Source organism: Cnephaeus nilssonii (genome assembly GCF_951640355.1).
Source record: "Cnephaeus nilssonii genome assembly, chromosome: 1".
Classification (NCBI taxonomy): domain Eukaryota; kingdom Metazoa; phylum Chordata; class Mammalia; order Chiroptera; family Vespertilionidae; genus Cnephaeus; species Cnephaeus nilssonii.
In genome coordinates, this window is record NC_137072.1 from 103766170 (window position 1) to 103793074 (window position 26905).

Consider the following 26905-nt stretch of genomic DNA (forward strand, 5'->3'; position numbering starts at 1 on the left):
CCAGCCTGTCTTTCCTTGCCTCAGGGTGTGCTGCCCTTTCGGGGCTTTCTGTGTTTACTGGTGAAGGGCCTTAGCAAATTCTGGCGCAGATTGTTCTTGGTAATTCTGCTCCCAATTGAGGTTCATGTTTCTCCCAGGATGCCTTGGACAGTAGTACTTAAATGTTCATAAAAGGCAACTGTAACTTCCACTTAGTTTTATGTACTATTATTTTGCATGTTTTTCAGTTATTCTATTAGTCTTACATGCTTCTGTTTTCCTGTGATGTGAGATTTTCTCTGATCACAGTTTATGAGGAATTAGAAGAGTAATGGGAAGGTGGAGACTTAATCATGTGATAGCCTGCAGCCTTTGCAGCTTCTCCCTGTTGCCTGGATCTGGTCTTGAGATTAGACCAGCTCTCTGCTGCTTCCATTCTTTCTGAGATATGGACGTGGAGAGAAAGTGTGAAGCTGAAGGTCAAAGGCGGTTATATTAATAGAAATGTAGATTCTGAATACAGATTGAAAATCTGTCCCCACAGATAAAGCAAATAAACCATCTTAGTTGAAATTTAGATAGTATCTCTATTTTTAAGAGGAGAAAATTGAAGCACATTAGACAGAAGGTCATAGACTGTGTTGGATGGGGACTGTGTTGGTTTTATATTTCTGGTAAGTAAGTATTCAATTTTTCACCAGAATATTAGATTTTCACTTGAAGTTCATTTGCAGTGGAATGAGATCATCTAAGATGATAACATTAGGAATCATGAGTTAATGTAGAAACATTGCCAAGAGTATACAAAAAAAAAAATTCCATTAAGTGATGTTAAAAATAAAAATTTCTTTTTCTCTTTTGTTATCTGAGTGGTGGTAGGAGCAGAATTATTGCTTTGAGTGATCATGCAGTTAGTAGGTTATCCAAGAATCAAAGAGAGGCACTTCAGTGTGCAGCTAATTGATTGGCAGCGTGGGTGGCTGCAGTCCATTAGATTATGGTGGCCACTCTTAACCTCCCAGAGGGTGCTTACAATTACTTAATAGTTTTAAGGCCCACTGATGACATTTATTGCCTAATAGAAGATCAGAGATGAGAGGCACAGTGGAATCTACACTCTAATACCCAATTTTAAGGTGAAAAAGCTCAGTTTCAATGTAGTTTCCACCTGAACTAATATTGAAACCCTGCCTTTCTCACAGTGTTGTTGTGAAGATTCAATGATTTTTGTGTGAAAGCAGGTTGTAAACTATAAAGTGCTCTTACACATATAAGGCGGAGCATTTGAAAACTCAGTTTAATACTTAAAAATATATTACTGGCACTTTTGCAAATAAATTGTTTATTTTCTGCATTACTTTAATGGTATTTATTTATTAATAGCTACTGTTGTCACTTCTAGAAATGAATATGTAATACTACATGTTATTTCATTCTAGGGGGCTCGGGTTGGAAGAATAGATGCTTTCGTTCAGAGCTTGGACAAAAATTTTATGGTTCCAGTAGGTGGCGCTATAATTGCTGGCTTTAATGATTTCTTCATTCAGGAAATCAGCAAGATGTATCCAGGTAAATAAATTAGTTGCTCTTCAGAAAAAGTACCTAATAAACAAAAATCCATTTGTACATAGACTACTATAATAAATCTGAATTTCCAAAGCTTTTTTACTCTCCTGAGTGTAACTTGTTCTTATTTCAGGAAGAGCTTCAGCTTCACCTTCTTTAGATGTCCTTATTACTTTATTATCACTTGGATCAAATGGCTATAAGAAGCTATTAAAAGAAAGAAAGGTAAGCTTTTCCTTTTAGCTATAAAATAATACTCCTGACTAGGACGGCACTCCAAATTATTGGTGTTTTTGCCTATTGGTTTTTCACTTTGGATAATAGATATCTAGTATAGTCCTACAGGATATACTTGATCTGGAACTACCATATGTGGTTTGCAATTAGTCATTGTCTTCCTGTTTATCTAGATACTTTGAGGAATCTTGGACAGGTGATTTTGCTTTTTTTGTTTGTCTTGAGAAACTCCTACATCAGGGATTCTTATTAGTTCAGTAAAATTCAGTTCATTTATCATTTAGATAGAGGTTCTTGAAAGACAAATGGAAAAGGCTTTTCTTTTTAGTTTTTGGAAGCCTGGAGACTTGTTTAGGCATGAGACATCAGTCAAAGAAGGAAGAACCAGGTCAGAAGTTGGCCAGTTTCTCTTTCTAAAATAATAAATTTATCCTTTGCCATTATTGGAATGTTGAACTCATTGGTTATATTGACTTTGAAAAGAAAAGTGACATTTGTGCTTGAAAACTGGGCTTTGTCTCTAACACTAAAAACTAGCTTAATTCAGGACAGCTCCAAAATGTAGACAGAGACAGTATTGGCAGGGTGAGTCAGACCAAGATGATTCATTCATCTCTCTTCTGGGAGAACTAGAGGTCTCTGATGCAATGCTGGTGTCTGTATAACTTTTTAGTACTTAGTAGCAATTATAGCACCTTGGATTTTCTAATAATACTTTACATATTTTTAAATATTTTTATCTATATTATCAGATAAATCCTCTCAACAGCTTTATGAATATGATAAGTTATAAAGTTTTTGTGCCCTATTTTACCCTAGTTCCCCTACCCCACTTACTCAGTCGATAGGGAAGTAATTATTTACTTGTGAGGATATCTCTTAAAATTTACATGAATAGGAAAAGATGCTAAGTATCATTAGTCATTAGGGACATGCAAATTAAATCCACAGTGAGATACCACTACGTACACACCTATTAAAAGGGCTACTATTAAAAACAACAACAGCTACCTGACACTATTAAATCTTGGCCGAGATCTCAAGCAAGTAGAACTCAGACATTGCTGATGGTACAGCAACTTTGGAAAACACTTTGGCAGTTTCTTATAAAGTTTAACATTCACTTATCATGTAAACTAACCATCCTACCTCTTACTACTTACTCAAGAGAAATGAGAATTTATGCCTGTACAAAAATCTAGACATCAATGTTTATAATGATTTTATTCTTAATTGCCAAAACCTGGAAATAACTCAAATGTCCATCATCTGGTGTATAAACAAACTGTGGTACACACATACACAGCAATAAAAAGGAACAGACTTACTAATATATTCAACAGCATAATGATTCTCAAATGCTGCACTGTGCTAAATGAAATAAGTCAAACTCACAAGTTCTGCATTTTTAAAAATCTTTAAAAATTTTTTTTTAAGTTCTCCATATTTTTTATATGGTTTCATTTATATGCCATGCTGGAAAAGGCAAAAAATATCAGGACAGAAAAAAGATGAATGGATGCCAGTGACTTGGCTTGGGGGAGGGAACTATTGTGACAAATTGTGGAAGTAGTTTCATGACTGTTAATATGTTTTTCAAAATTAATAGAAGTGGACACCTGAAAAGTGGACATTTGAAATTTTACTGTATGTAAATTATACCTTGATAAACCTGAGGAAAAAATTTTTAAATGATTAGAATAGAACTCCAGTTTGATAAACTCCATAAAGTAATGATCATGGCCATACATTGTAGTAGCCAAGAGAAGACCTCAAAATCTTCAAGAAACCTTTTTCAAAGGACAGATGAAGCTTTTGTTTGTAGGTGAGGTAAACTGTCACCTCAAAGTTTAGTTGTATCAGATACCAGTGGGTCTTAGCTCTTTCCTAAATAGTTGTTTCACTATGAAAAAGGTTCTTGAATTCGCAGATTTTATTTTATTGTTTGTGAAAGAATCAACTATTTCAGACCACTTCTGGTTTTAAAAGACTGTAAATATTTTTTAAAATAAAATAGTTATTTCCTGGGCCATGGCATTATAATTATGGTAATTGGCATATAATTTAGTAATCGAGTACAAGTCACATTGGTAATTTATAAATCAAACATTTTGTAAGGTTGAACAATTTAAGATGATGGTCTCTTCAATTTCATGGTACCTCATATCCATTTCTACCCCTATCAGATGTCAAGATGCAGCTCTCTTTGTAACACCCAGAACTTTGTTCTTTTCTTTTTCTTCTAATATATTTTATTGATTTTTCACAGAGAGGAAGGGAGAGGGATAGAGAGTTAGAAACATTGATGAGGGATGTGCCATACTGGGGATGTGCCTGCAACCAAGGTACATGCCCTTAACCAGAATCGAACCTGGGACCCTTAAGTCCACAGGCTGACGATCTATCCAATGAGCCAGACCGGTTAGGGCTGTTCTTTTCTTTTTATCTAGATAGAGTAGAGTGGAATAAACAGGGAGAGAATAAGAATAGGATTATAGCTACTGGGTATTAGCACGAGTCTATAGGGGTCCTGCTAGCTAAAGTTAGTTATTTTAACCTGAAACCTCTTTTAGGCTAAGGGAAAAGTAGGTGGATGGGGAAAACATTTTTATGAATGTATGCTGTATTCCAGAAACTCTGCTAGGTTTATTATATTCATTATTTCATATTAGAGTAAGTTTCTCAGGTAGGCATTATTCCCATTTTACAGAAAAGTTAAGTACTTACTCAGGGACCACATGTAAGTGCCCGAACTGCCATTGAAACTCAGGTTAGTGTGGTGCTAAAGTCTCTACTTGCTGTCTGATCACTCTGCTCTCACTGCGTCCAGTATCAGGGGAGTGTTTGCCTGCTCTGTACTAGGCACTTGAGCCATAAAAAACGATGATCTTGTGACTGCCCCTTTCTTACCTAGTGGAGGTATGTAAAACCCCAAAGGCTCTATTCTGTGTTAATTGGTTTATTTAAAATTCTTTAATAGAGACTTAGAATACAGATTATCTGCAGTAGTAGCCTTTTAGTATTAGAATGCTCATTTGAGAACTCTGTCACTGTAAGTGAATAAAATTGTTCTTTACAACTTCATTCAACAGGCAAATCTTTTCATTGAAAAATGTCGATGTCCTCCATAAACCATAATTACATATATGTAGCATAAATATTGTTTTTTTATTGGATTTGTTGCAGAAGTAAGAGCCTCTGTTGTTTAAATGGACTTGCTTTTGAACTGTGAAAATTTAATCGTGATAGTTTATTGGTTCAGCTCTGGAGAAGCTGAGGCAAAGCTATTTTGTTCCAGCCAGAGCTATTTATATACCATCACCGAGAGCTCCTTTTTATATTATTGGTGTTATTGCATACTAAAAAAAGGAGTGTTAAAAGAAAACTTGGAATTTTTTTATTCTGTGCCCTTATTCACCACAATGATATTTTTAGAGGGTATTTCATCTAGTATATCTTTTCAGAAAAGGCTTTATCTTTCTCACAGTAGAGGCAGACAAGAACTCAGCTTGAAGCCATTCCTTCTCAAGCTGTCTCTTTTGAAGGGTGAAAGGATCAGAGGCAGTGGCACTATGCGTGTGAATTGAGCCTCTTTGCCCTCAGCCCCTTCTGGATCAACACAGCTGCTTCATTGATGGGAGAAATGACCAGGAATTTAACTGAAGCAGCCTTTAAGGGAAGGGGTTAAATTTAAGAGACTGTTTCTTTGAATTTCTCTAAGCAAACAGAAAGATCAGTCTTACAAGTTTATCCTCACCTGTTTTGCTGGAGAAGGCCATTATTCTGCTTAGCTTTCCTTTTAGAAGAGTGCCTTGTTGACAGGTCAGGCAGGTAATCATGGTTGCAAATGTCTGCTGAATTGGACAAGTGCAGAAGAGGATGGCAGCGAATGGCTGCTCCAGGGGCTGGAATTTGTTAGTTGACACTTGGAGGACAAACTACATTATAAAAGAACATCAGACATCTAGGCCAAACAATGTTCTATAGCAAAGCTGGGTTTGGAAACATTAGAAGTTCTGCAGCCCTAAAGTGGAGTGGTTGAATCTCAACAAAAGCATGTGGCCTGTTCGTGGGGCCACAACAGAAGAGTTTGAAAGCTGTACTTTAGCCTGGGATGCAAAGACTGCCGAGTGTGCCTGGATCCTTTAATTTGGCCACAATCATAGAGACACATTGCATTGTACTGTTATCTTCAAATATGGACATCTTTGCATGGATATGTACCTACAGCCTGTTGTCCATCTATCCTTTCATGTTATCAGTGAAAGATTAGACTGTTTTCCTTTTGATGTATTACCCACCTTATGAGGCATACTGTAGTAATATGCAAAGTTCTATTTATATCTTAAGCTGAACATGAAACAGTATGTTTTAAAAAACATGATTACATAAGACCTTTTTCATTAAAATTTAGTGAATTATGCACAACTTTGGGTTATGGGGAGGGATAGGCTGAATGTTGGGCTTCATGACTGTAAATCAGTTTACAAAAGGCCATAGGAAAGGTAATGCTTAATATAATTCAACTTCCCCTCCATTAACATCTTGAACTATGGTGTAAAGTTTTGTATTTTTATTCTGAAAATATAGCTGACATTAGCATTCAGGTATACAGCTCAGTTTATCTGTAGTGAAGAGTCTTTTAAAATTAGGTTAAATACAGCAAAAATGACATAGAAAATCAATAATATTTCATTTCTTTTAAGTACAATCTCTCTATATATATTTGCTTGGGGTGCTAATAAATTTCTCCCTTTACAGAAGTATTTTATAATAAATGTCAGTTATAGATTTAACTGTAGCTAAAAAAAAAAAAAAAAAAAGGCAAGCAGGTTCTTTAGTGCCTTTAATATATCAGGTAAAAAACTGCTTAGCTAAGTATTAGTGTAGGAAATAGTGGTACAGTCTCCTAAACGATCTATTTAAAGTTAGTGATATTAATGGGAGAACATTTAGGACCTTAATGTGTGGAATATTGTAGGATTCAGTATATTGTGCTTTCAGATAACTTAAGCCTATTTGCTTATTGGATTACCTCATAACCCTTACACAGAATAGAGATACTATAAATATTCGCAGATGAATGTGAACTTGATTCATAAATATTTTCTTTTTTTTCTGATTACTCCCATAGTAGTGATATCAGATTTAGTTACCTTAGTATTATGCTTACTGTTTAAAGATTTTTACCCTAATGTTAGCTGCAGTTAAAACTGAGTTTTAGTGGTATTAGCAAGTGATTGATAGAACTGATTTAGTTAAAACTGATGTGTTAAAGTGTTTGTTAAAGTATTTTCCCAAGTGAACATTGGGAAAAATCTCAGTTTTTTCATTAACATGTATGCAGTATTAAGTTTAAAAGCACCACTAGGGGTGTTACTAAGGAAACATTTCCTCTCTGTTTAGAAGTAGCTAACTACAAATTAAGTACAGTTGATTCTTGAACAATATGGGGGTTGGGGTGCCAACACCCTGTGCAATCAAAAACCCACGTATAACTTTTGATTCCCCTAAAACTTAACTACAGTGGGCGTTGGTATCTGTGGGTGATTGGATCTGTGGGTGATTGGTTCTAGGACCCCTCCCCTCATATCAAAATCTGCAGATGCCCAAGTCCCTACCTATATATAAGGGCGTAGAGCAATGTATACAGTAGGCCCTCCTTATCCACAGATTCCGAACCATGGATCGAAATACTTTTTTCGACTTGTAGTTGGTTTAATTATGGATGTGAACTTGCGATACAGAGGGCCAACTGTATTTATTGAAAATAATTTGCATGTAAGTAGCTTTGTAGAGTTCAAATCTGTGTTGTTCAAGGGTCAGCTGTGCTCTATAAGTGTGACCACATTGGTGATTATTGTGGCAGCCATATTAGGTAGAATAATATTTTAAATTGGTGTTCAATTCTAAAATGTGTGTGTTTGTTTTTTGTTTCTATTGGGGGTGCGGAATGTAGGAGTCTGTGAAAGGTATTTATGGACTCTCAGATTTATTTCTGCTAAGAGTTTGATTTATAAGAGTAAGAGAGACAGGTGAAGATTAAGACTTTGGCGTATAATAGAGATGAAAAAATCAATAAATTAAAACGTGACTTTTTTAAACACTGGTGTGGTGCTGAAAGATTGTGAATTGTTTCAGTTGCTGAAAAACTCTTAACTTCTTCTATTTTATTGTTTCACCTTCTGAAGCGAATATTGAAACTAGTTTAAGAAGGAGGGGTCAGAAATTTTTATATGTCTAAGAAAAGATACCTACCACAAGTGTGGTGATGGCCAGAGGGGAGGAAGTGGGTGAAGGGGGGAGGGAATGAAAACATCTGTAACAGGGTCAACAATAAAAATTAAGTAAAAAAAAAAAAAGATACCTATCACAACTTTTTTTTTTTCTGTTTCTGGTGATAACATTTGTCTCCTTAAATATTTCTCTACACGCTCAATAGATATGACAAATGTGGATGTTAACTTTTTAAATATAAAAGAGTCAATTTCTTTTCATGATCTAAGATTTCATATTTTTTACATGCTGAGATTGATCTTATACCCTAAAAATTCAAGAACAACAATTAGCCAAAAATAAATTTCAGGTCAGAATATAAAATATACTGTGTCAACATTGTTTTGTGGTCTTTAGTAGATTCATTAATCCTATATAATAAAGAGGTAATATGCAAATTGACTGCCATGCCCTCACACAAGATGGCCGCCCCCATGTGGTCACAAGATGGCTGTGCCCATGTCATTGCAAGATGGCTGCCCCAATGTTGTCACAAGATGGCCACCACAAGATGGCCGGCAAGGGACGGCAGTTGGGGGCAAACAGGCCAGCAGGGGAGGGCAGTTAGGGGCGATTGGGCTGGCAGGGGAGGGCAGTTGGGGGTGACTGGGCCTGCAGGGGAGGGCAGTTGGGGGGATCGGGCCTGCAGGGGAGGGCAGTTAGGAGCGACCAGGCTGGCAGGGGAGGGCAGTTAGGGGCAACCAGGCTGGCAGGGAAGGGCAGTTAGGGATGACCAGGCTAGCAGGGGAGTGGTTAGGGGACAATCAGGCTGGCAGGCAGAAGCAGTTAGGGACAATCAGGCAGGCAAGCAGGCGAGCGGTTGGGAGCCAACAGTCCTGGATTGTGAGAGGAGTGTCTGACTGCTGATCCCTCAGGGATCAGGCCTAAATCGGCAGTCGGATATCCCCCGAGGGGTCCTAGATTGGAGAGGGTGCAGGCTGGGCTGAGGGACATCCTCCTCCCCCCAGTGCACGAATTTTGTGCACCGGGCCCCTAGTAATTTATAGACTTGATAGAAATTTTTCTCTTCTCTTAATCTTTGCCTAACCAAGGATGGAGTTAGTCGTCTGTGTGCTTTAAACATGAAAAAGTTATTCTGAGTCCCAGTGTGGGATCAGACTCTGCAACCCTTACCTTACAGAAAATGGAAGCAGCTTTTGTGACCTGTGAAATTAGAGAAGTATCATTTTCTGCCGTCTTCACATCAGGGTACTCTGTTGGTCTGGGGCTATTAGTTGCATCTTTAGACTTTATAGGTTTTGACTTTGGCTGGAGGAGGTCAGTGCAAATGGGTTGTTCGGGAGCAGACTTTTGTGGACAGATTTTCATTTCAAGACTTTGGAAAGGGCTTACTAGGAGAAAAAAGTATAATTTTAGGTCAAACAATTGCCAATTTAATATTTATATGTAACTTGGTTTAACTCCCACTTCTTACATGTGCACATGAAATTTTGTACTTATAAAATATTTTTACTTTATTTTCTACTATTAGCTGTGCATTGTTCTCTAGAGTAGGATCATGAATATAATATTTAGTTTTTAGTTGCTCTATTTTTAAATTGAGTTGAGAGAATTGTTAATATTAAGTTTATATGATTTAAAAGAAATTCATTTTTAAACTACCTCTTCCTAAGTTACTTACATTCTAAAAGCTTGGCACATTTTTCTTGGTGTTGAGGAAATAGTGGTGAAGCAGTCAGAGTCCTTCCTTTCAAGGAGTTTTTCTATTCTAGTAAATTGTCATAAGCAGTATTTGTTTAGGCAAATACATGAGATAATTTCAGATTGTGATAAGTAATGGTGTTGGAATGAGATTGAGAGTTGAGAATGGACAGAGTCGTTGAGCAGCTTTTAAGGGGAAGTAATAAAGGAAGGTCTCCTTAGTCTGTTTCTAAAGGGACCACTCATGGAATGACTGGAGAAGAGCTCCTGAGTCCAGGGGAAGCAGGCATGAAGGTTCTGACACTAGAATGAGCTTGGCATGTTCAGCTGTTGGAAAGGAGGCCGATGTGGCTGGCACTGTAGTAAGTGGCACAGTAGTAAGTTGCTGAGTTGTGCTTGTTGGCTGAGCCAGATCGTTCAGGGCCTTCTGGGTGAAGAGTTTGTATTTTTATACTTCCAGGAGGTAGTCATTGGGAGGGACATGGTCTGAGTTACGCTTTTGAAAGACCATTCTGTGTGTAGAACAGATTGTCGAGGGGCTGGAAAGGCGGCAGGGAAATCATTTAGAATGTATTGTTGTGGTCCAGGGCAGAGATCGACAGCTACTTGGACTAGAGCAGGAACCCTGGAGGTTCTGAAAAGAGGATGAATTTGTGACGGATACATGATAGCCCCAAAGCAGGAAATGTGCTGGTTCATCGTCTTCTTTACCTAAATCCTGTGGTTTCTGATAATTGTGGCAGCTTTGAATTTCACTATAGTGCAGCAAAGTAAAGAATTGCTCCTAGGGCACATGAATGATGTTTAATTTAATTTATATCACAAACTTGACACCAGTCAGATTTTGTCTTATTAAATTTGGCAAGTTTCAATACATATTTGATTTTCAACTGTAACATTTTCTTATTGCAGGAAATGTTTTCATATTTGTCCATCCAACTAAAGAAGCTGGCAGAAGCCTACGATGAAAGACTGTTGCATACACCTCACAATCCCATATCTTTAGGTAATTTTTTTCCTTTAAAAGGAAAATCAGCACTTGTGAACCATCCCCAGCAGGAAGCTGGTATTTCTAGAATGAGTATGAATTCCTTCTGGTCACAATGATATTTCTAAATTTATTACAGTATTAATTTGTAAATTGAAAAGGTTTAGTTAGCCTTTGGAAATGCTTTAATGTATTTCTAAGATTAAAAAAAAACCTATATTCTGAAAGAATCCAAGTCAATATTAAGTATTATAGCTAATAGTCAGAAAATAATACTTTAACTCCTGCTTCTAATGAAAATAATTTGGCCGCTAGTAAGGACTCAATATAAATATTAAAAAACATTTGTCAGTTAACAAACACCATAATATTAGAAGTTAAAGCTATTCTTATATTGTTTTATTGCTATTATTGTTTGTTTTCTTGAGCATCTCTGTGTTAGAGAATTCTGCATTTATGATAATTTCCTTTGTATAGGGGCTATGATTTTTATCATGTAGACAAGAACTGCTGAACGGCATAATATAAATGTTGACTTTTATGCATTTAAGTAACTTTTAAGCTTCATTATATTTCTTTTACTTTGTGAATATGTGCAGTGTAATATGCTTCATATTTCAGGCATATCTGAGGAAAGTTAGTAAATAGTCATTTGTAACAAACCTTTTTCAGGAATGGCTTCCATGGAGAACTATTTTGCCCAGCCAGTCCTTTGTTGGTTTATAATTTATGTAGATGCTATAGAAGGTGATGTGGTATAATTTGAATCCCAATTCTGCCATGTACTAGCCCCTAACTTGCTTTCCCCATCTATAAAATAGAGATAATAATCCTCACATGCAGAATTATTAAAGAACTAGAGGCCCGTTGCATGATTTTTATGCAAGAAAAGGCCTTCCTTCCCCTGGCTTCGCTCCCGGCCACCTGGGAGCCTGCAAGTCCTCGCACCCGGCCGGAGCACTGCTCCTGTAGCTCCCTCCATTGCCCCCTCTCCCCATCATAGCAGGTGTCCAGCCCCTTCCGGCCGCTCCATGCCTGCATATGCAAACTAACCCACCATCTTTGTTGGGTTAATTTGCATACTCACTCCTGATTGGCTGTGGGTGTAGCGGAGGTAGGGTCAGTTTACATGTTTGTCTATTATTAGGCACGGGCAGGGGGGTGTCCCTCAGCCCAGCCTGCACCCGCTCCAATCTGGGACCTCTAGAAGGATGTTTGACTGCCCGTTTAGGCCCAATCCCAGTAGGATCAAGCCTAAACGGGCAGTCGGACATTCCCTCTTAAAATCCAGTACTGCTGGCTCCCAACTGCTCGCCTGCTTTCCTTCCTGATTGTCCCTAAACGCTTCTGCCTGCCAGCCTGATCACCCCCTAACCACACCCTTGCCAGCCTGATTGATGCCTAACTGCTCCCCTGCCAGCCTGTTTGCCCCTAACTGCCCTCCCCTGTGCAGGCCTGGTCACCCCTAACTATCCTCCCCTGCAGGCCTGGTCACCCCTAAGTGCCCTCCCCTGCAGGCCTGGTCCCCCCCAACTGCTCTCTCCTGCAGGCCTGGGTTCCCCCCAACTGCCCTTCCCTGAAGGCCCGGTCGCCCCCAACTTCCCTCCTCTGCCGGCCTGGTCACCCCTAACTGCCCTCCCCTGCAGGCTTGATCGCCCCCAACTGCCTTCCCTTGCAGGCCTGGTCCCTCCCAACTGCCCTCCCCTGCTGGCCATCTTGTGGTGGCCACCTTGTGTCCACATGGGGGCAGCCATCTTGTGTGTTGGAGTAATGGTCAATTTGCATATTATTCTTTTATTAGATAGGAGGATTAGATAGGATAGAGGCCTGGTGCACGGGTGGGGGCTGGCTGGTTTGCCCTGAAGGGTGTCCTGGATCAGGGTGGGGGTTCCCTTGGGGCATGGGGCGGCCTGGGTAAGGGGCCTGTGGCGGTTTGCAGGCCAGCCACGCCCCCCCGGCGACCCAAGCAGAGGCCCTGTTACCTGGGATTTATTTATCTTCTATAATTGAAACTTTGTAGCCTTGAGCGGAGGCCAAGGCAGTCCAGGGCAGGCGGAAAGCTTGGCTTCCTCCGTTGCCAGGGAAACCCAAGCCTCCTGATCTCTCTGTATCCGCAACCATCTTGGTTGGGTTAATTTGCATACTCGCTCCCGATTGGCTGGTGAGCGTGGCTTATGGGTATAGCAGAGGTATGGTCAATTTGCATATTACTCTTTATTAGATAGGACTAGAGGCCCGGTGCAATGGGGGTGGGATGGTGTCCCTCAACCCAACCTGCATCCTCTCCAATCTGGGACCCCTCAGGGGATGTCCGACTGCCTGTTTAGGCCCAATCCCTGTGGATCTTAACTGCCCTCCCCTGACAACCCGGTCACACCCAAATGTCCTCCCCTGCATATTCCCTCCTTATTATATAGGGTTTTTTCTTTAACATATTGGACAGCCCTAACTGGTTTGGCTAGGTGGATGGAGCATTGGTCTGTCGACTCAAGGGTTCCAGGTTCAATTCTGGTCAAGGGCATGTACCTTGGTTGGGGGCACATACCCAGTGGGGAGTGTGCAGGAGGCAGCTGATTGATGTTTCTCTCTCATAGATGTTTCTAGCTCTCTATCCCTTTCCTTTCCTCTCCGTAAAAAGTCAATAAAATTTATTTAAAAAAAAAAGATACATTTAAGATTCCTCCCTATCTGCCTGGCTGGTGTGACTCAGTGGTTGAGACCCCAGGCTGCCCCAGCTGGGAGGGGATCGCGCCGTGGGGGTGTGCACCCCTCCCAGGCTGAGACCTCAGCCCAGGCTGCTGCCGCTGGCGGGATTGCGCCATGGGGGTGCACGCCTCTCCCAGGTTGAGACCCCAGGCTGCCGCCACTGGCAGGCGATCGCGCTGTGGGGGTGCACGCCCCTGCCAGATTGAGACCCCAGCCCAGGCTGCCGCCGCTGGCAGGGGATCGCACTGTGGGTTTGCGCACCCCTGCCAGGCTGAGACTCCAGGCTGCCGCCACTGGCAGGGGATCGCGCTGTGGGGTTGCATGCCCCTGCCAGGCTGAGACCCCAGCCCAGGCTGCCGCCACTGGCAGGGTATCGTGCTGTGGGGATGCGTGCCCCTCCCAGGCTGAGACCCCAGCCTGCTGCTGCTGGGAGGGGATCAGCCTGTGGGGAGTGAATTTTTTTTTGTTTTTTATAAAGCGTCAGGAGGGCCTCTGGGCAGCATTCCGCCAGGCTGCTTACTCTGCAGGCTCTCAGCAGCAGCCCTCCCTGAGACTGGGGGACTCCAACGGGGCTGAGAGGACTAGGCGCCTCCATCTTGTGGCTATGGGCACCGCCATTTTTGTCGTGGGGTGACGGTTAATTTGCATATCACTCTTTTATTAGATAGTATAGTTGAGATTATATTTGTAAACTACCTAGTATGGTTAAGTCCATCCTTAGGAAATGGTACCTAGTATCAGTGATTGGTGGTATGCATAGAGTGCAGTTTACTCACATAATCTCAGAAAGATAATTTTCATTTTTATATGCAGAAGTTGATCTTATTTAGTGTTTTATATGTGCTGAAATATATCCCACTTTCTCATTTTACAAGTTCCTAAAACATGGTTGAATTTGACTAAACTGCCATATTGATCATGTCATAGTTTTATCTGTTTAATTGGAAAATTCACTCTTTAGAGAGGTGATATGGAAATTCTGTCTGATTCTGAGTATGTTAATTTATATTAATGTATTTTTGTCTGACATGCAAGCAAATCCTTACTATAATTTATTAAGTGCATGCCAATCACGCCACTTGACAATGAATACAAAGTCATGTTTCTGTGAAATAAACTAGTTACAAAGAGACCAATACTGAGTGATTTCATTTATATGAGGTACTTAGAGCAGTTAAAATCATAGAGACAGGAAGTACAATGGTGGTTGCAGCAGCTCAGGGAAGGGAGAATTGGGAGTTATTTTTTAATAGGTATACCGTTTCAGTTTTACAAAATGCTAAGAATTATAGGGATGGATAGTTGGATGGTGGTTGCACAACAACGTGAATGTATTTAACAATACTGAACATAACCTAAAAATGGCTAAGATGGTAAATTTCATGTTATATGTATTTTAACACACACAAAAGTAATGTTTTCATTAGTAAGTGTTGTTTTTGAGTGATTTTTGCTCGTGAATCAAGGCTCACTGGGGTGCTTTTTTCTTTTTCAGCTGTGACACTTAAGACACTAGATGAGCACCGTGACAAAGCTGTCACTCAGCTTGGCTCAATGCTTTTTACCAGACAGGTTTCTGGAGCCAGGTAATTATGTTTAAAAGCTTGGATTGATTTGGCTTTTTGAAGTTATTTGGCTAATAAAGTACCTTTCTTTAACAATTCCCCCAAGTATATGCTGAACTACCCCTAAGAATTCATCGTGGAATAAATATTGAGGTCGAGAATCTATAAGTCTATTATATGCCCACCTGTGGACTGCCTACACATCAAATAGACACAGAAAGATCTGAATCTCGTTTATTTTAATAGACATACAGAAACAAAAGTTCATTACCTTTCTGTGTTTGTCTTTATTTTCTTTTGTTAGATAATCTTCAGTGATGTCACTTAATGGTGTTAGAAATGTCATCTTCATTACTAAATTTAAGTGAAAGTATTTTTAAGGAAAAGCCCATTTTCTAAACTAAAAAGGTTATGCAATTCTTGTCTAAGTACTGTCTTTGAAAAATGTACATTTTGCTCCTTTATGTACCTGGTTTAAAAATTAATTTCATTTTTAATTTGATGATGTCAAAGAAGAATGACTTGAAAAGAAATACCTTGTTCTAAGTGTTCCTGTTTACATTCTTCTCTTTCCTCTGACTATCAGAGGTTAGAGATTTCACATCAAAGGACAACTTTTTAAAAGAAAAAAAATCTTAGATGAATTCAGCTTTTACTGTGATATAACACAGCATAGTTAGATACTTCTAAAATGGTTTTCTTAGCTTTGCTTTTAGTGTTGCCATGATTTGTCTTTATGTTTATCTTAATTGACTTTGAGAAATAAAAAGGACTGTTTAGAAATCTGCTTATATCAAGTGTGCCAATGAAATCAAGCTTAAAAAAAAAAGTGTGTGCCATTACTGATTGCTGACCACCGCCCCACTGTTAGCAGTTATATAATTTCTTTTGGATCCTTGCTTTAAAATTCTTATTGCATGGCACTGATCAGATAGGTGTAATTTTAGTTTGTTGATTATTTGAGGTGACACATGGAAGTTAATCAAAGTGATTTTGACGTACTAGTTCCACCATTCCATTAAAGTTCGTATATGTGAAGTCAGATTCCATATTTGCTACAAAAACAATTTACTTTTAACTCTTTGAAGAAGATGTACAGGTGTCTGCAATCCCTAGAGCTTGTACCTCTTTAATAGGAGATAAGTAAATATTAATCACTTTTCCATGTAAAATTGAGTGTGTTGTATACTGTTTAGTTTAAAGCTGACAGTCTTTCTTCATAGACCATAATTTATGGCTGTTTCTAAACTTCTTAAGAAGTAGATGTAAGGCTTAGCAACATAGCTATGTTTTGTTTGTGGGTGATACTCTAATATCACCAGACATATCAAATTGGTAATTTTTTTCCTTTTAGAGTTGTGCCTCTTGGGGCTGTGCAAACTGTGAGTGGCTACACTTTCCGAGGCTTCATGTCACATACCAATGATTACCCTTGTGCCTACCTCAATGCTGCGTCAGCCATTGGAATGAAGACACAGGATGTGGACTTGTTCATAAAGAGACTGGACAAGTGTTTCAAGATAGTAAGAAAAGAACAAAATAGAGAGAGTGATGGATCTGGAGTTGACAATGATAAAACTGAAGATGTGGTTATTGAAGAAATGGGTTTAAAACTAGAGAATGTACTTCTTGACAAGTTCGAGGATTCTTCATGACATGTGAAGGGTTTCGTTTTGATAATTTGAAAGAAATGATGAGGTGACAGTATAAGCAAGCAGTTTAAAGATAAGTCTTGAAATTTTTGAATTGAGAATGTCATGGAGAATGTTTGGTCAAGGAATAAGAATATGGCCTGATTTAGCCATTTATGATTGTTATACTTTTTATTCTTATATAGCCTCAAGCATTATGATCCTTAATGGATTATAATACACAATTAGCATTTTTCTAATTGTAAAAATATTTGTCAACTAAGCATTATGATTCAGATAATTCTTATATAAGAGCAGTAAAATTACCACAATACTTTTTGAAATGTGTAGACTGTTTCTTCCTAACCATTCTCTACCGATCACAAATTACTTTTGTTTCTGATCACATAGAATTTAGAAAGATCTCTAATGCTACTAATTTCTAGATGTTTGTGGATATGTGCAAGTCACAGTATGCCTGTAAAATGGACACTTCCCAGAGAAGCGTAGTCAAGGGGTAAGCTTTAATTTTCTCTCAACAGCATTGGTTCTCAACTGGGGATGAGTTGCTTATATCCAAGCAAATATCTGGGACATTTTTGCTTATATCTGGGATATTTTTTGGTTGTTACGATTGGTGGGATGCTATTGACATCTAACATCCTATGGTGGACAAGACAACTTTCCAAAACAAAAAATTATCCAATTCCTAATCTCAGTAATGCTGAGGTTGAGAAACACTGCTCTAAAGTAAACTAGCTCCTCAAGGGAAGAGTTTTCCATAGCAACTTTAATTATTCAATAGTGCTTCAAAGAAGATAGCTCTACAGTGTTATTTGTCTATATGGTATAGACTCTTGGGTAGTAACCAGCGTTACCCGTTCTAAATATGTAATTATAAATTGTTTTATATGGCACTTGTGCATCTTTCCATTTGGGGAAATGAAAACTTAATTCCACTGTTTTTGCTTTAAGCAGCCTTCGAATATTGGTTAGTGTACCCAGGTGTTGTGCACAGTAATTAGAAAGAGTGGTTAACCATGGGTATTTCTGAACATAGATTGCTAGGGAAGTGAAATGATGTAGTATGATAAACAGGTGTATCCCCCCTCCCTGCCCACATGTTCACTTTCTGAGTCTGAAATTCAAGACCTATTGGCTGTAACAATTATTCGTGTCATTTAAGAAATAGACTGATGTCTCATAGTCGGAGGAATTAGTGAAGCTTCTGAATACACCAAATGGTGAAGCTGTTTCTCAAGACCCACTCTGTGGAGTGTTGTTCCTAAGAGGTGCTCATGGGGATAAAAGATCTTGTGGACAAATAATTTGGGGACTTTGCAGACCGGCTTATTGGCATATTAAAGGTTCTAAGAATTCCTTTGAAACAACTTGAACGTATCCTTATCTGAAGACTTATTGACATCCACTGAACATACTTTTGAAAACACTGCAGTAAAGAATCTGCCTTGATTTCTGGGTTTTTTTTTCTCTCTTGATTTGGCAATGTGTGCTATTAAACATGAGCTTAGACAGATCCACTCTCACTAAAGTATAAGTTAGGATACTTTAGACACTGGCTTGACAACCTTGGAAGTCAAGACTGTTGAAATAAAGTACTTACTTAATTATAAATGTCATAAAGTACTTAATTATAAATGTCATATATCTCTAGAGTTCAAATATTGTAAAGATCTGTTTTTAAAAAAATAGCTTTAACAACTTATTTTAAAGGAGTAAATCCTGGATTAAAAAGTTATGTAATGTTTTCTATGTGAATTTGGGACTGAATTGTAGAACCAATAAGCTGAAGAGTCTGCACAGAACCTCTGGAGTCTGCGAAAAGAAACGAAGTGATGTTGCCGGTGTAAATGCTGGCAGTGCACCTGTCTCTGCATAAGCCAGAACTGCTTTACAGAACAAGTGATCTGTATTGTCGTTTAAGAGAGGCCAGAGCAGAGAGACTAGCAAATATTGTTTCTTCTGCAGTGTATCAGCAGCTCTTAGGCTTCAGTTGCTGAATAGATAAGCATTCTAATTGAAGATAAATTACATGAGCCCACATGTGAATGATAGATGTGTTGTAACATTTCATTCCTGGTGCATAAAATCAGCTGCAGTGTTTATTATTAGCACTTTCTTTTCAGAGGTTTTGGGATTCCAGTTCTGTTCCTGCTGGTTTAAATTTGACCTTGAGATCATAGAATTCCCAAGAGTTTTGAAGGGTTGTTGTAGGTTCTGTATATACAGGCTTTCCTTTACCCTACCCCAATATTGTTTTCCTTGCTCTCCCATTTCCACATGTAAGTATAAGGAAGTATATACAAACAGTTGTTTATTTTAAATTGCTAGTACTAATTGGTAACCCTCCTAATTGGCCTTAGTTGTCCTGAAACTGTGGCAGGGGCCAAGGATGATGCCTTTCTGTCATTGACTAAGGTGGCCTGTCTGTTTTTGTGACCCAACTGCTCCCCCGCAGGCTGTCAGATAGAGTTTTGGAGTTGGGTTTTTAAAGTCACTGTGCTGTGGTAGTCTGCCCAGAAAAGAAAATTGAATAACAGAAAATATTCTTTAGGTCACTACACAATGTGTTCCTTATACACACAGAAGGGAAAGGTATTTTAAATCCAACTCTCAATTTGGCTCTTATGTTCTCAGCTGATGAATTCTCACTCTATCAGGGAATGACATGTGATACCAGCCTTAGGAACTCAGTGTTCAGCTATAAATCTTTCTAGTTAGCTTTGTGTATTAGATGAATGAAGCTATAGAATGTGAATTATTAAATACAGTTTTGTTCAACCAATAGGCATTTGATATACAGAATGGTAAATTTAAATTAAGTTTTTTCAGTATTTTGCCCCAGCATATAACACGGCTGTGGCTCTGTTTCTTTTCATTCTTTCTTTTTTTTTTCTTAAATGGTCCCAATGGTTACTAAATTACAACAGTGGTGAGATCCTATCCAGAGCCAACCCATGTCAGGAACATCAGATTGAACCTCTATGCGAAGTCCTTCCCCAAATAATGAAACCTGGACACCCCCAGAAGCCGTGGGCAAGCAAACATACCGAAGTCTGAGGATTCCTTCGCCTCATCTTCATTGCACTGCGGAGTATCTCCAGATAGCAATGCAGTTGCTGGATCAATGGGGTTAGCCTTGGAGCAACAAGAACTTCCTGAAAAATCACATCTTCCAAAAATCACATCTTCCAAACCAAGCATGCTTGGCAACAATTGGGTAAGATTCTACAGCATTGAGTACTGACAGTGTAGCATCAACAATGGCACAGAAAATACCATCAGTTTTTGGACATACCGAGGAGCACAAATCATCAGGCTCAAGATGCAAAGAAGCTTCTGATAGACCAATAAGCTTGTTATCCCTGAGTAACTGTTACAAGATAAGTCTGGCAGGGTCCTACCAATGCAGGCTTTTCAAAGGTACAGTAAGTGATAGCTCCCTGAATCCCGAAATTAGCATGATCATAGTAGTGCTGAGCACTAGTAAGTGTGGCGAGTGGAAAATCAGACAACAAATTCTCTTGGGTAGTGCCACACAAATCTTCAATAACTCTCTCTGAATACCTAGCATCACCCTTTGTGTGAATAATTATCTTACAAACATGGCAGAGGTCTAAAATGACCTCAGAGGGAGTATCACGAGAGAGAACAAGTACTTCGGACACCAACACTGCTATGTATGTCTTCAGGAGTACAGACAAGTGCCAGTTGGGGCTTGTGAGCAAAGACCTCACGTTATGATGAGCTTGACAAGGAGAGGTTTGGCAAAATTCTGTGGTTTTCTTTACCTCAGTGATCATTGTCCTGATTGCGTCGAGAGGCTTCAGCATTCCTAGTAAGGAGTACAAGTCAGGCGCTTGCACACCTTGACTGTCAACCTTAGTAATGTTTAGTTTAGCCTCATTAGCCGGGTGACATCAGGATTTATTTTCGCAATCCCTACAAAAAGTAACTTAGAAACCAGCACCTCCCTGAGTAATATGTCTGGCTAAGCTATAACAGGAGTCAACTTGAGCTTAAATGTTAGATGGAAGGTCTCATTGACATCAAGTAGATTATAAACAGCCTTAGTGAACCACCTGAGGGTTGGAGAAGAGTTGGTATGTAAGAGGCAACTCTGATATACCTGGCTACAGACGAGACTTTGCCTCTATATTTTTGCCCCATGTACCAAAATGACACAAATGTAAGCAGTCCAGGGGAGAGGGGCAATATGGCTTAGGGACAACCTCTCTGAGTGTTTAGGCGATTGACCCGAGTTAAGAAGAGTACCCAATTCTTTACCTTCTTGAGCAAATGATAAGATTTCTTTTGCCAGCCTATAGGACACTGCAATTGCTGGATCACCTTCCCATGACCGCCTATGAGTAGTAGTCTCAGTTGGCAGTTTTGAGAAAGGAATCCCAGGATAAATAGGACTCCGACTTAAGCTAAACCCCTTCTCTAAGATCTCACAGGTACAGGAGTTGCATGACAGTGTTGGGTAGAACGCTTCTGGAGCTCACAACAGTGCAGTATTGAGGCAAGGAGGTTGAAACCATGTATGAATGCTGCTTGAAAATGTAGCACATAGTCACGTTGCAATTTGGTAAAGTCTGCCATGTAGTCAGTAGTGAACATGACATGGGTTGATAGGATGTTTAAGGACCTAGGGAGTCCGGATCGGTCATCTGAAGCCGTTGGCAGCCAGTGGGTCAGCATTCCACCCAACACTAGGAACATCAGGTGGAATCACACTCTTTTCCTCAAGCAGGCGAGTTAATAATTGCTTCAGGTTTGGGCCAACAGATCTGCGGAGCTTAATCCAGTCACATGCGGCTGTGAGGTCTTCAGCCATCTTGCCTATCTTTCCCTCTGGTAAGCCTGTAATTGCTTCTTGGTTTAGGTGACATGGTGTCTGGCTCTGTTTCCTTAACCACCCTGTAATGAGAACTTTAATGAGGCCTAAGCTGTAGAACGATATGCCTAGGGTAGGTTTTAGTAAAATTTAAATTAAACAAAGGTAACTTTTTTAACCAGTGACGTTACTTTAATATTGAATAAGTAGCTCATCGTGAGAGTTAAACTCTTGTGTTCTTTCATGGAAGAAAATAGCCAACAATTGACAACACCAACAAATGCCGATCAATCTCATTTTATGTACGTTCAGAGAAATTTTTTTGCATACATATCCTTTGGTGCATTTAAAAGTTGGGTTTTCTTTTCCCACTTTCTAAGATGTACTGATTTCTGCCAAGCCCTTAAATGGTTTTGTTATCCTGTGCACTTCATGAGGCCAACCTTACTTTGTAACTGAAAAGTAATCAGTTTATGTACACCAAGCATGTCCAACTCAAAGGCTAACACGGGCCAAATAAATGAGGCATGTGGCTTGCGGGCCATGGGTTTGACATGCTTGATGTTCACAGAAGTTTGATAGCCTCTGAATAATTTGATAAGAACAATCAAATTTGCTATTAACAGTAAAAAAACCCAATACCTCCCGTGAACTGTTTTTGTCCTTATCTGTCACATTATGCAGATTATATGCCTTTTATGGCCGGCTGCTCATAATATACAGGACTAAGACTTACCCACTGCATCCTCTTGTGCCTTTCTTTTTTCACTGTCATGCTCCTTTTGGCCATTATGGTATATACAAATAAGATGATGAGTTCAATGCTAACGAATATATCTTTATAATTTCCCACCTAATATTCTACAGTTCAGTCTAAGGCCTTATGCAGAATGGAAATGTATTCTTTTTATGAAGTGGTATCAACTTGAACTTTTAGAGAAATGTTTAACTGTGTAATTGTGGTAGGTTTTGGCCATTAGAATTGAAGCTGATGTCAGTCTGCTAACCTATTTGTCTTACTAAAAGAGAAAGATGTTTTCAAAAATATTTTTTGCTGTAGACTGTTTAAAGATAAAATGAATTATATAATTTATTACATGAAATAAAAATTTAAAAAATCATTAACAGTACAGTGTATCATTTCACCTAATCATTGCTATAGATAAAATCTGAAAGTACAGATAACTAACAAAATTACTTGCCCACTTTTTTATTTAATCAGTATCACCTTGCCTAGATGTCAGCAAGAAAAGTCATATTTATAGTGAAAATCATGAGTCATAGGGGGTGGAGGTGGTTAGATTTTTTTTTTTTTTTTAAAGAGGAAGGAAATGGCATTCCAGCAACCTTTTTGTAAAGGATATATTGACTATAGAAAGTTGGGTGCTTAGAAGATAGTCTTTCCTAGAAGAAGCACCTTATCTTCATTTGAAAATAAAATAGATTAGTATCACTTCCTAACTCAGCAGATTTCATTTCTAAATTGTGCTGTTTGAATTTTATAGGAAGTTCTCATTTCATTTGGAGTTAGATTTCTTCCCTGGTACGTATTAACCATGTGAGCTCACATATTTAATTTCTCTGAATCTCGGTCTCATAAGTGAAATGGGTACAACCTTACAGGAATGAGGACTAAATGAGATGATAGTATATATAAATGATTAACTGGGTGCCTGAAACAGCACTTCTGTTAATAACTGCTATAATGCTCTGCACACCGCTATACTATACCAAGTGCTGCTAGATTTTAATGAAAATATATTCATTGTCTAGTTTAGTAGAACTTTTATTTTAGTAGAACATTTTTTTGAGAGGGAGTCATCAGTGAGTTTTGTCCACTCTCCAATGGAAATTAAAAAGTATACAGTTGATTTTAGATGACCATCTTTTTTTTATTCTCAGTTTTGGTTTTTATCAGTGAACTACCTTTTGTTTTGCATTTATATTTGAGAATATTCTAAAGAAAACAATATTTAAATGCATTAACTATTTTATGCACCTGAAATGTCAGATCACAACCCAGGAGGGATTACAGAAAAAGTTATTGTTACAGTGACTTCCACATCGGTTGTATCGTCTGACCGAAGTTTTTGGTATAATCAGCAGATCTGCAAGCATGGCAGTAGTTCATTATATTTATCCCTATTCTCAGAAGACCACAGTGGAATGATTGATCATGGCTCCCAAATTTACATCGTTAGCAGACCTCCTTCCTGAGCTCCACACTTCTGTGAAACTGATCATTTCGTGCATGTCTAACGGACATCTCAACTTCTACATGATTCCTTGATCTTGCCCAAAAAAACCTGTTCTACCCACAGCCTTCCCCACTTTAATTGATCACACTTCTGTTCTCCCAACAGCTTGGACTTATCCTCAACTTCTCTCTCACATTCTACATTGAATCCATCAAGAAATCATTTGGATATACCTTAGAAACGTACCCAGAATCAAACCAGTTCTCCACTCGTCTGTGCCTCCAAGGAGGTCTGGACTGCCAGTGTTTCTTGTCTGGTAACTGCAGTAGCTCCCTCCCCATCTTGCTTTCAAAGGCTACAGGCACTTTCTGCCTCAGAGCCTTGGTTCCAGCTGCTCCCTCTGCCTGCGAACATCTCTGCCCAGATGGTTGGCCAACTCCCTCCCCTCCTTTATGTTTTTAATCAGTTTCTCTCTTCAGTGAGGTCTACCTAGACTACACTTTTTAATACTGTAGTTATTGCCCCCACTTTAGCATTGTCTAAAATTTGTCTGAGGATTGAAAGTGAAGCCAGGCTGGTGTGGCTCAGTGGTTGAGCGTTGACCCAGGAACTAAAAGGTTGCCAGTTTGATTCTGGGTCACAGCACATGCCCAGGTTGCAGGCTCGATCCCCAGTGTGGGGCGTGCAGGAGGCAGCCGCTCAATGATTGTCTCTCATCATTGATGTTTCTATCTCTCTCACCCGCTCCCTTCTTGTTTCTCTAAAATCAATAGAAATATTTTTTAAAAAAAGATTGATAGTGGACCCTCAATTTTACTGTGCGTAAGAGTCATGTGAGCTTCTTGGTAAAATGCAGATCTGAATTCAGTAGGTCTGGGGTGAGGCCGGCCTTTCCAGCAAACCCCTGTGTGATACTGTTGGCCCGTGGACCACACTGAAGAGCAGAAATCCAGCAGACTATGTCATGTGAATATTTCTTAGGTCCTACTGTTTGTCTCCCTCCCTCTCTGAGGAACAGAGGCTTCACCAGAGCAGGACCTTTGTTCTGTCCACTCGTGTCCCAGGCACCTGACACCTGGCATAGGACCAACACCCGACTCAGGGGTGTGAATGGTTCAGTAGGCATTATTCAATACTCAGGGGTGTGAATGGTTCAGTAGGCATTATTCAATACTCGTGCAACTATGAAACGCCATCTTGTCTGATTGAAACTGTTCAGTGGTTTTCCACTGCTTTTAGAACAGGGCCCTAAAAATTCTATCCCGTGTGGCCAACACAAGAGGCACTGCTCTGCTCTCCCTTCAAGAAAAGGCCTGTCACCACTGCAGGCGTGTGCTTGGCTGACAGCCTCCCTGCTGTTGGCTCCTTCAGGGTTGGTCAAAACTCGGTGTTTGAGCCAAAGTCAAGCTTTTGGTCAATTTCGGAGCAGGGTGGTGGTAGCGGGCCCTGGCTCTTCCCACCGATGCGACTCCTCCAGCAGGCAGGCTCTGCTTCCAGCCGCCTGGGCACTGACTGAACTTTGTGGGTCTGCATCCCAGGCTGATGGCTCCCCTGCCCAGCCTGCCCCCTTTTCTGTTATAGGGCCTTACTTCCCATTAACCTTTTGTACTGTTTCTTTTAGCTTTAAAAAATATTTATTTTTAAATTATAGTCGACATACAGTATTATATCAGTTTCAGGTGTATAACACAGTGATTAGACATTTAAGAGCTGATCACGAGAAGTCTAGAACCCATCTGTCACCATCCAGAGTTACGATGTTATTGACTGTGTTCACTATGCTGTACTTTACACCCCACAACTTATTAAGAAGCTGAGTGTTATTCCACACTCCTCCCTCCAAAACATTTGGTCATAGAGGCAGAAAGTACTTATAGTTAGAAAGCTGTCAGAAAACCCCCCAAAACAGAGCAAAAACTAACCTCTCCTTGGAGAAGTGAACTGGAAATGTGCCACCCAGAGCTCCTGGGATCCGTTGGTCTAATGAAACGCCCCCTGTGAAGCTGTCCCAGTCAGAAAACAGGCTCCGAGAATGATGCCCCAAGTCACACGGCTAATTTCAGGTCAGATTCGGTACGGAGCCACGAGTGGGCCAGTGACAAGGCAGGGGCTGGTCAGAGCAGGCAAGGTAAGAAGTTGATCCTGAAAACATGTCACACCTTTTAGGTAAACTTTCTTTGTTTCCCTGTAAAATGCATCTACTTCACCCTGGCTGGTGTGACTCGGTTGGTTGGAGTGCTTGATTCCTGGTCAGGGCATATACCCAGGTTGTGGGTTCGATCCCCAGTCAGGGCATATCCAGGAGGCAACTGTTGCTCTCACATGGGTGTTTTTTTTCTCTCTCCATTCCTCACTCTAAAATAATTAATTTAAAAAAAAAATCAACCTTAAAAAAACAGCATCAATTTCCTTTGTTCTTTCAGTTTCCCCTGCTTGCTGTCACCATGTCCAGTTTATCCCCTATTTGTCATTGCCAGAGACTGAAACCGTCCAGGGTGACAGTGGGTGGTGTGGGGTGGTGAGGGGCTGGGCATGGGAGATAGGAGCCTTTTGCACAGCAGCCCCTCATAACTTTTCTTGAAGGCTGATAAAAATACGCTTCAGTTTTAATCTACTAATTAGAAGTAAATGGACCTTTTAACATTAGGAAAGTCAGCATTTTTTTGTTTGCATTTATGATCATTGTCTATTTTCCATTTATTCCCATCTATTTGCAATAAGTGTATTTTTGAGCCAACTTGGTTTATGCTGTTTCCCAGGGAAAAAAACAACAACCCACAACGAACCAAGCTGCTTCTATAGCCATCCCCACGGAGCCCAGCGCTTCCTAGGCATGAAATTGACTGACGCACACAAAGGCACCAGGTGCGGGGCCGCATGCCACTTGCCGCCTTTTTTTCAGTGTGTGTTTGTAATCAGTAAATGGCTGTGGATGTTTAAATGGTTCCCTGATACTGATGGAGAGCGGATGCCATTATAACTTGAACTGGTATCGCCACGCAGATGGTGGAAATAAACATCCAATTCTGCACACAGTTTTGTGTGTCTCTCACTTTGGAAAGATGGACTGAGTGTCAGCCTGCACAGTTCCAGCAGGGGGACTCAGGCGGGGCTGGGGCACGGGAGAGCAGGGCTGCCATCAGATTCCAGATTGGCTTTTGTGTTGAGAGCCCCCAGGGCAGCAGGTTTCGGGGGTGGGAGGGGGGGCGGGGGAAATGGGAGGGGAGTTCAGTGTA

The 26905-nt window shown here is 39.9% G+C and overlaps 1 protein-coding gene across 3 annotated transcripts in view; it reads left to right on the forward strand.

Annotated features, from left to right (window-relative positions):
- The window catches only part of SEPSECS (Sep (O-phosphoserine) tRNA:Sec (selenocysteine) tRNA synthase), a 41275-nt gene extending 18702 nt beyond the window's left edge, over positions 1–22573 (forward strand). For all 3 annotated transcript variants that reach the window (XM_079770289.1, XM_079770291.1, XM_079770290.1), the window contains exons 7-11: positions 1419–1548; positions 1679–1770; positions 10633–10726; positions 14910–15000; positions 16334–22573. In XM_079770289.1, the coding sequence (XP_079626415.1) occupies positions 1419–1548; positions 1679–1770; positions 10633–10726; positions 14910–15000; positions 16334–16634 (708 nt within the window). In that variant the 3' untranslated portion in view covers positions 16635–22573. The remainder of the gene's footprint in view (positions 1–1418; positions 1549–1678; positions 1771–10632; positions 10727–14909; positions 15001–16333) is intronic.
- The last annotated feature ends 4332 nt before the right edge of the window (positions 22574–26905 follow it).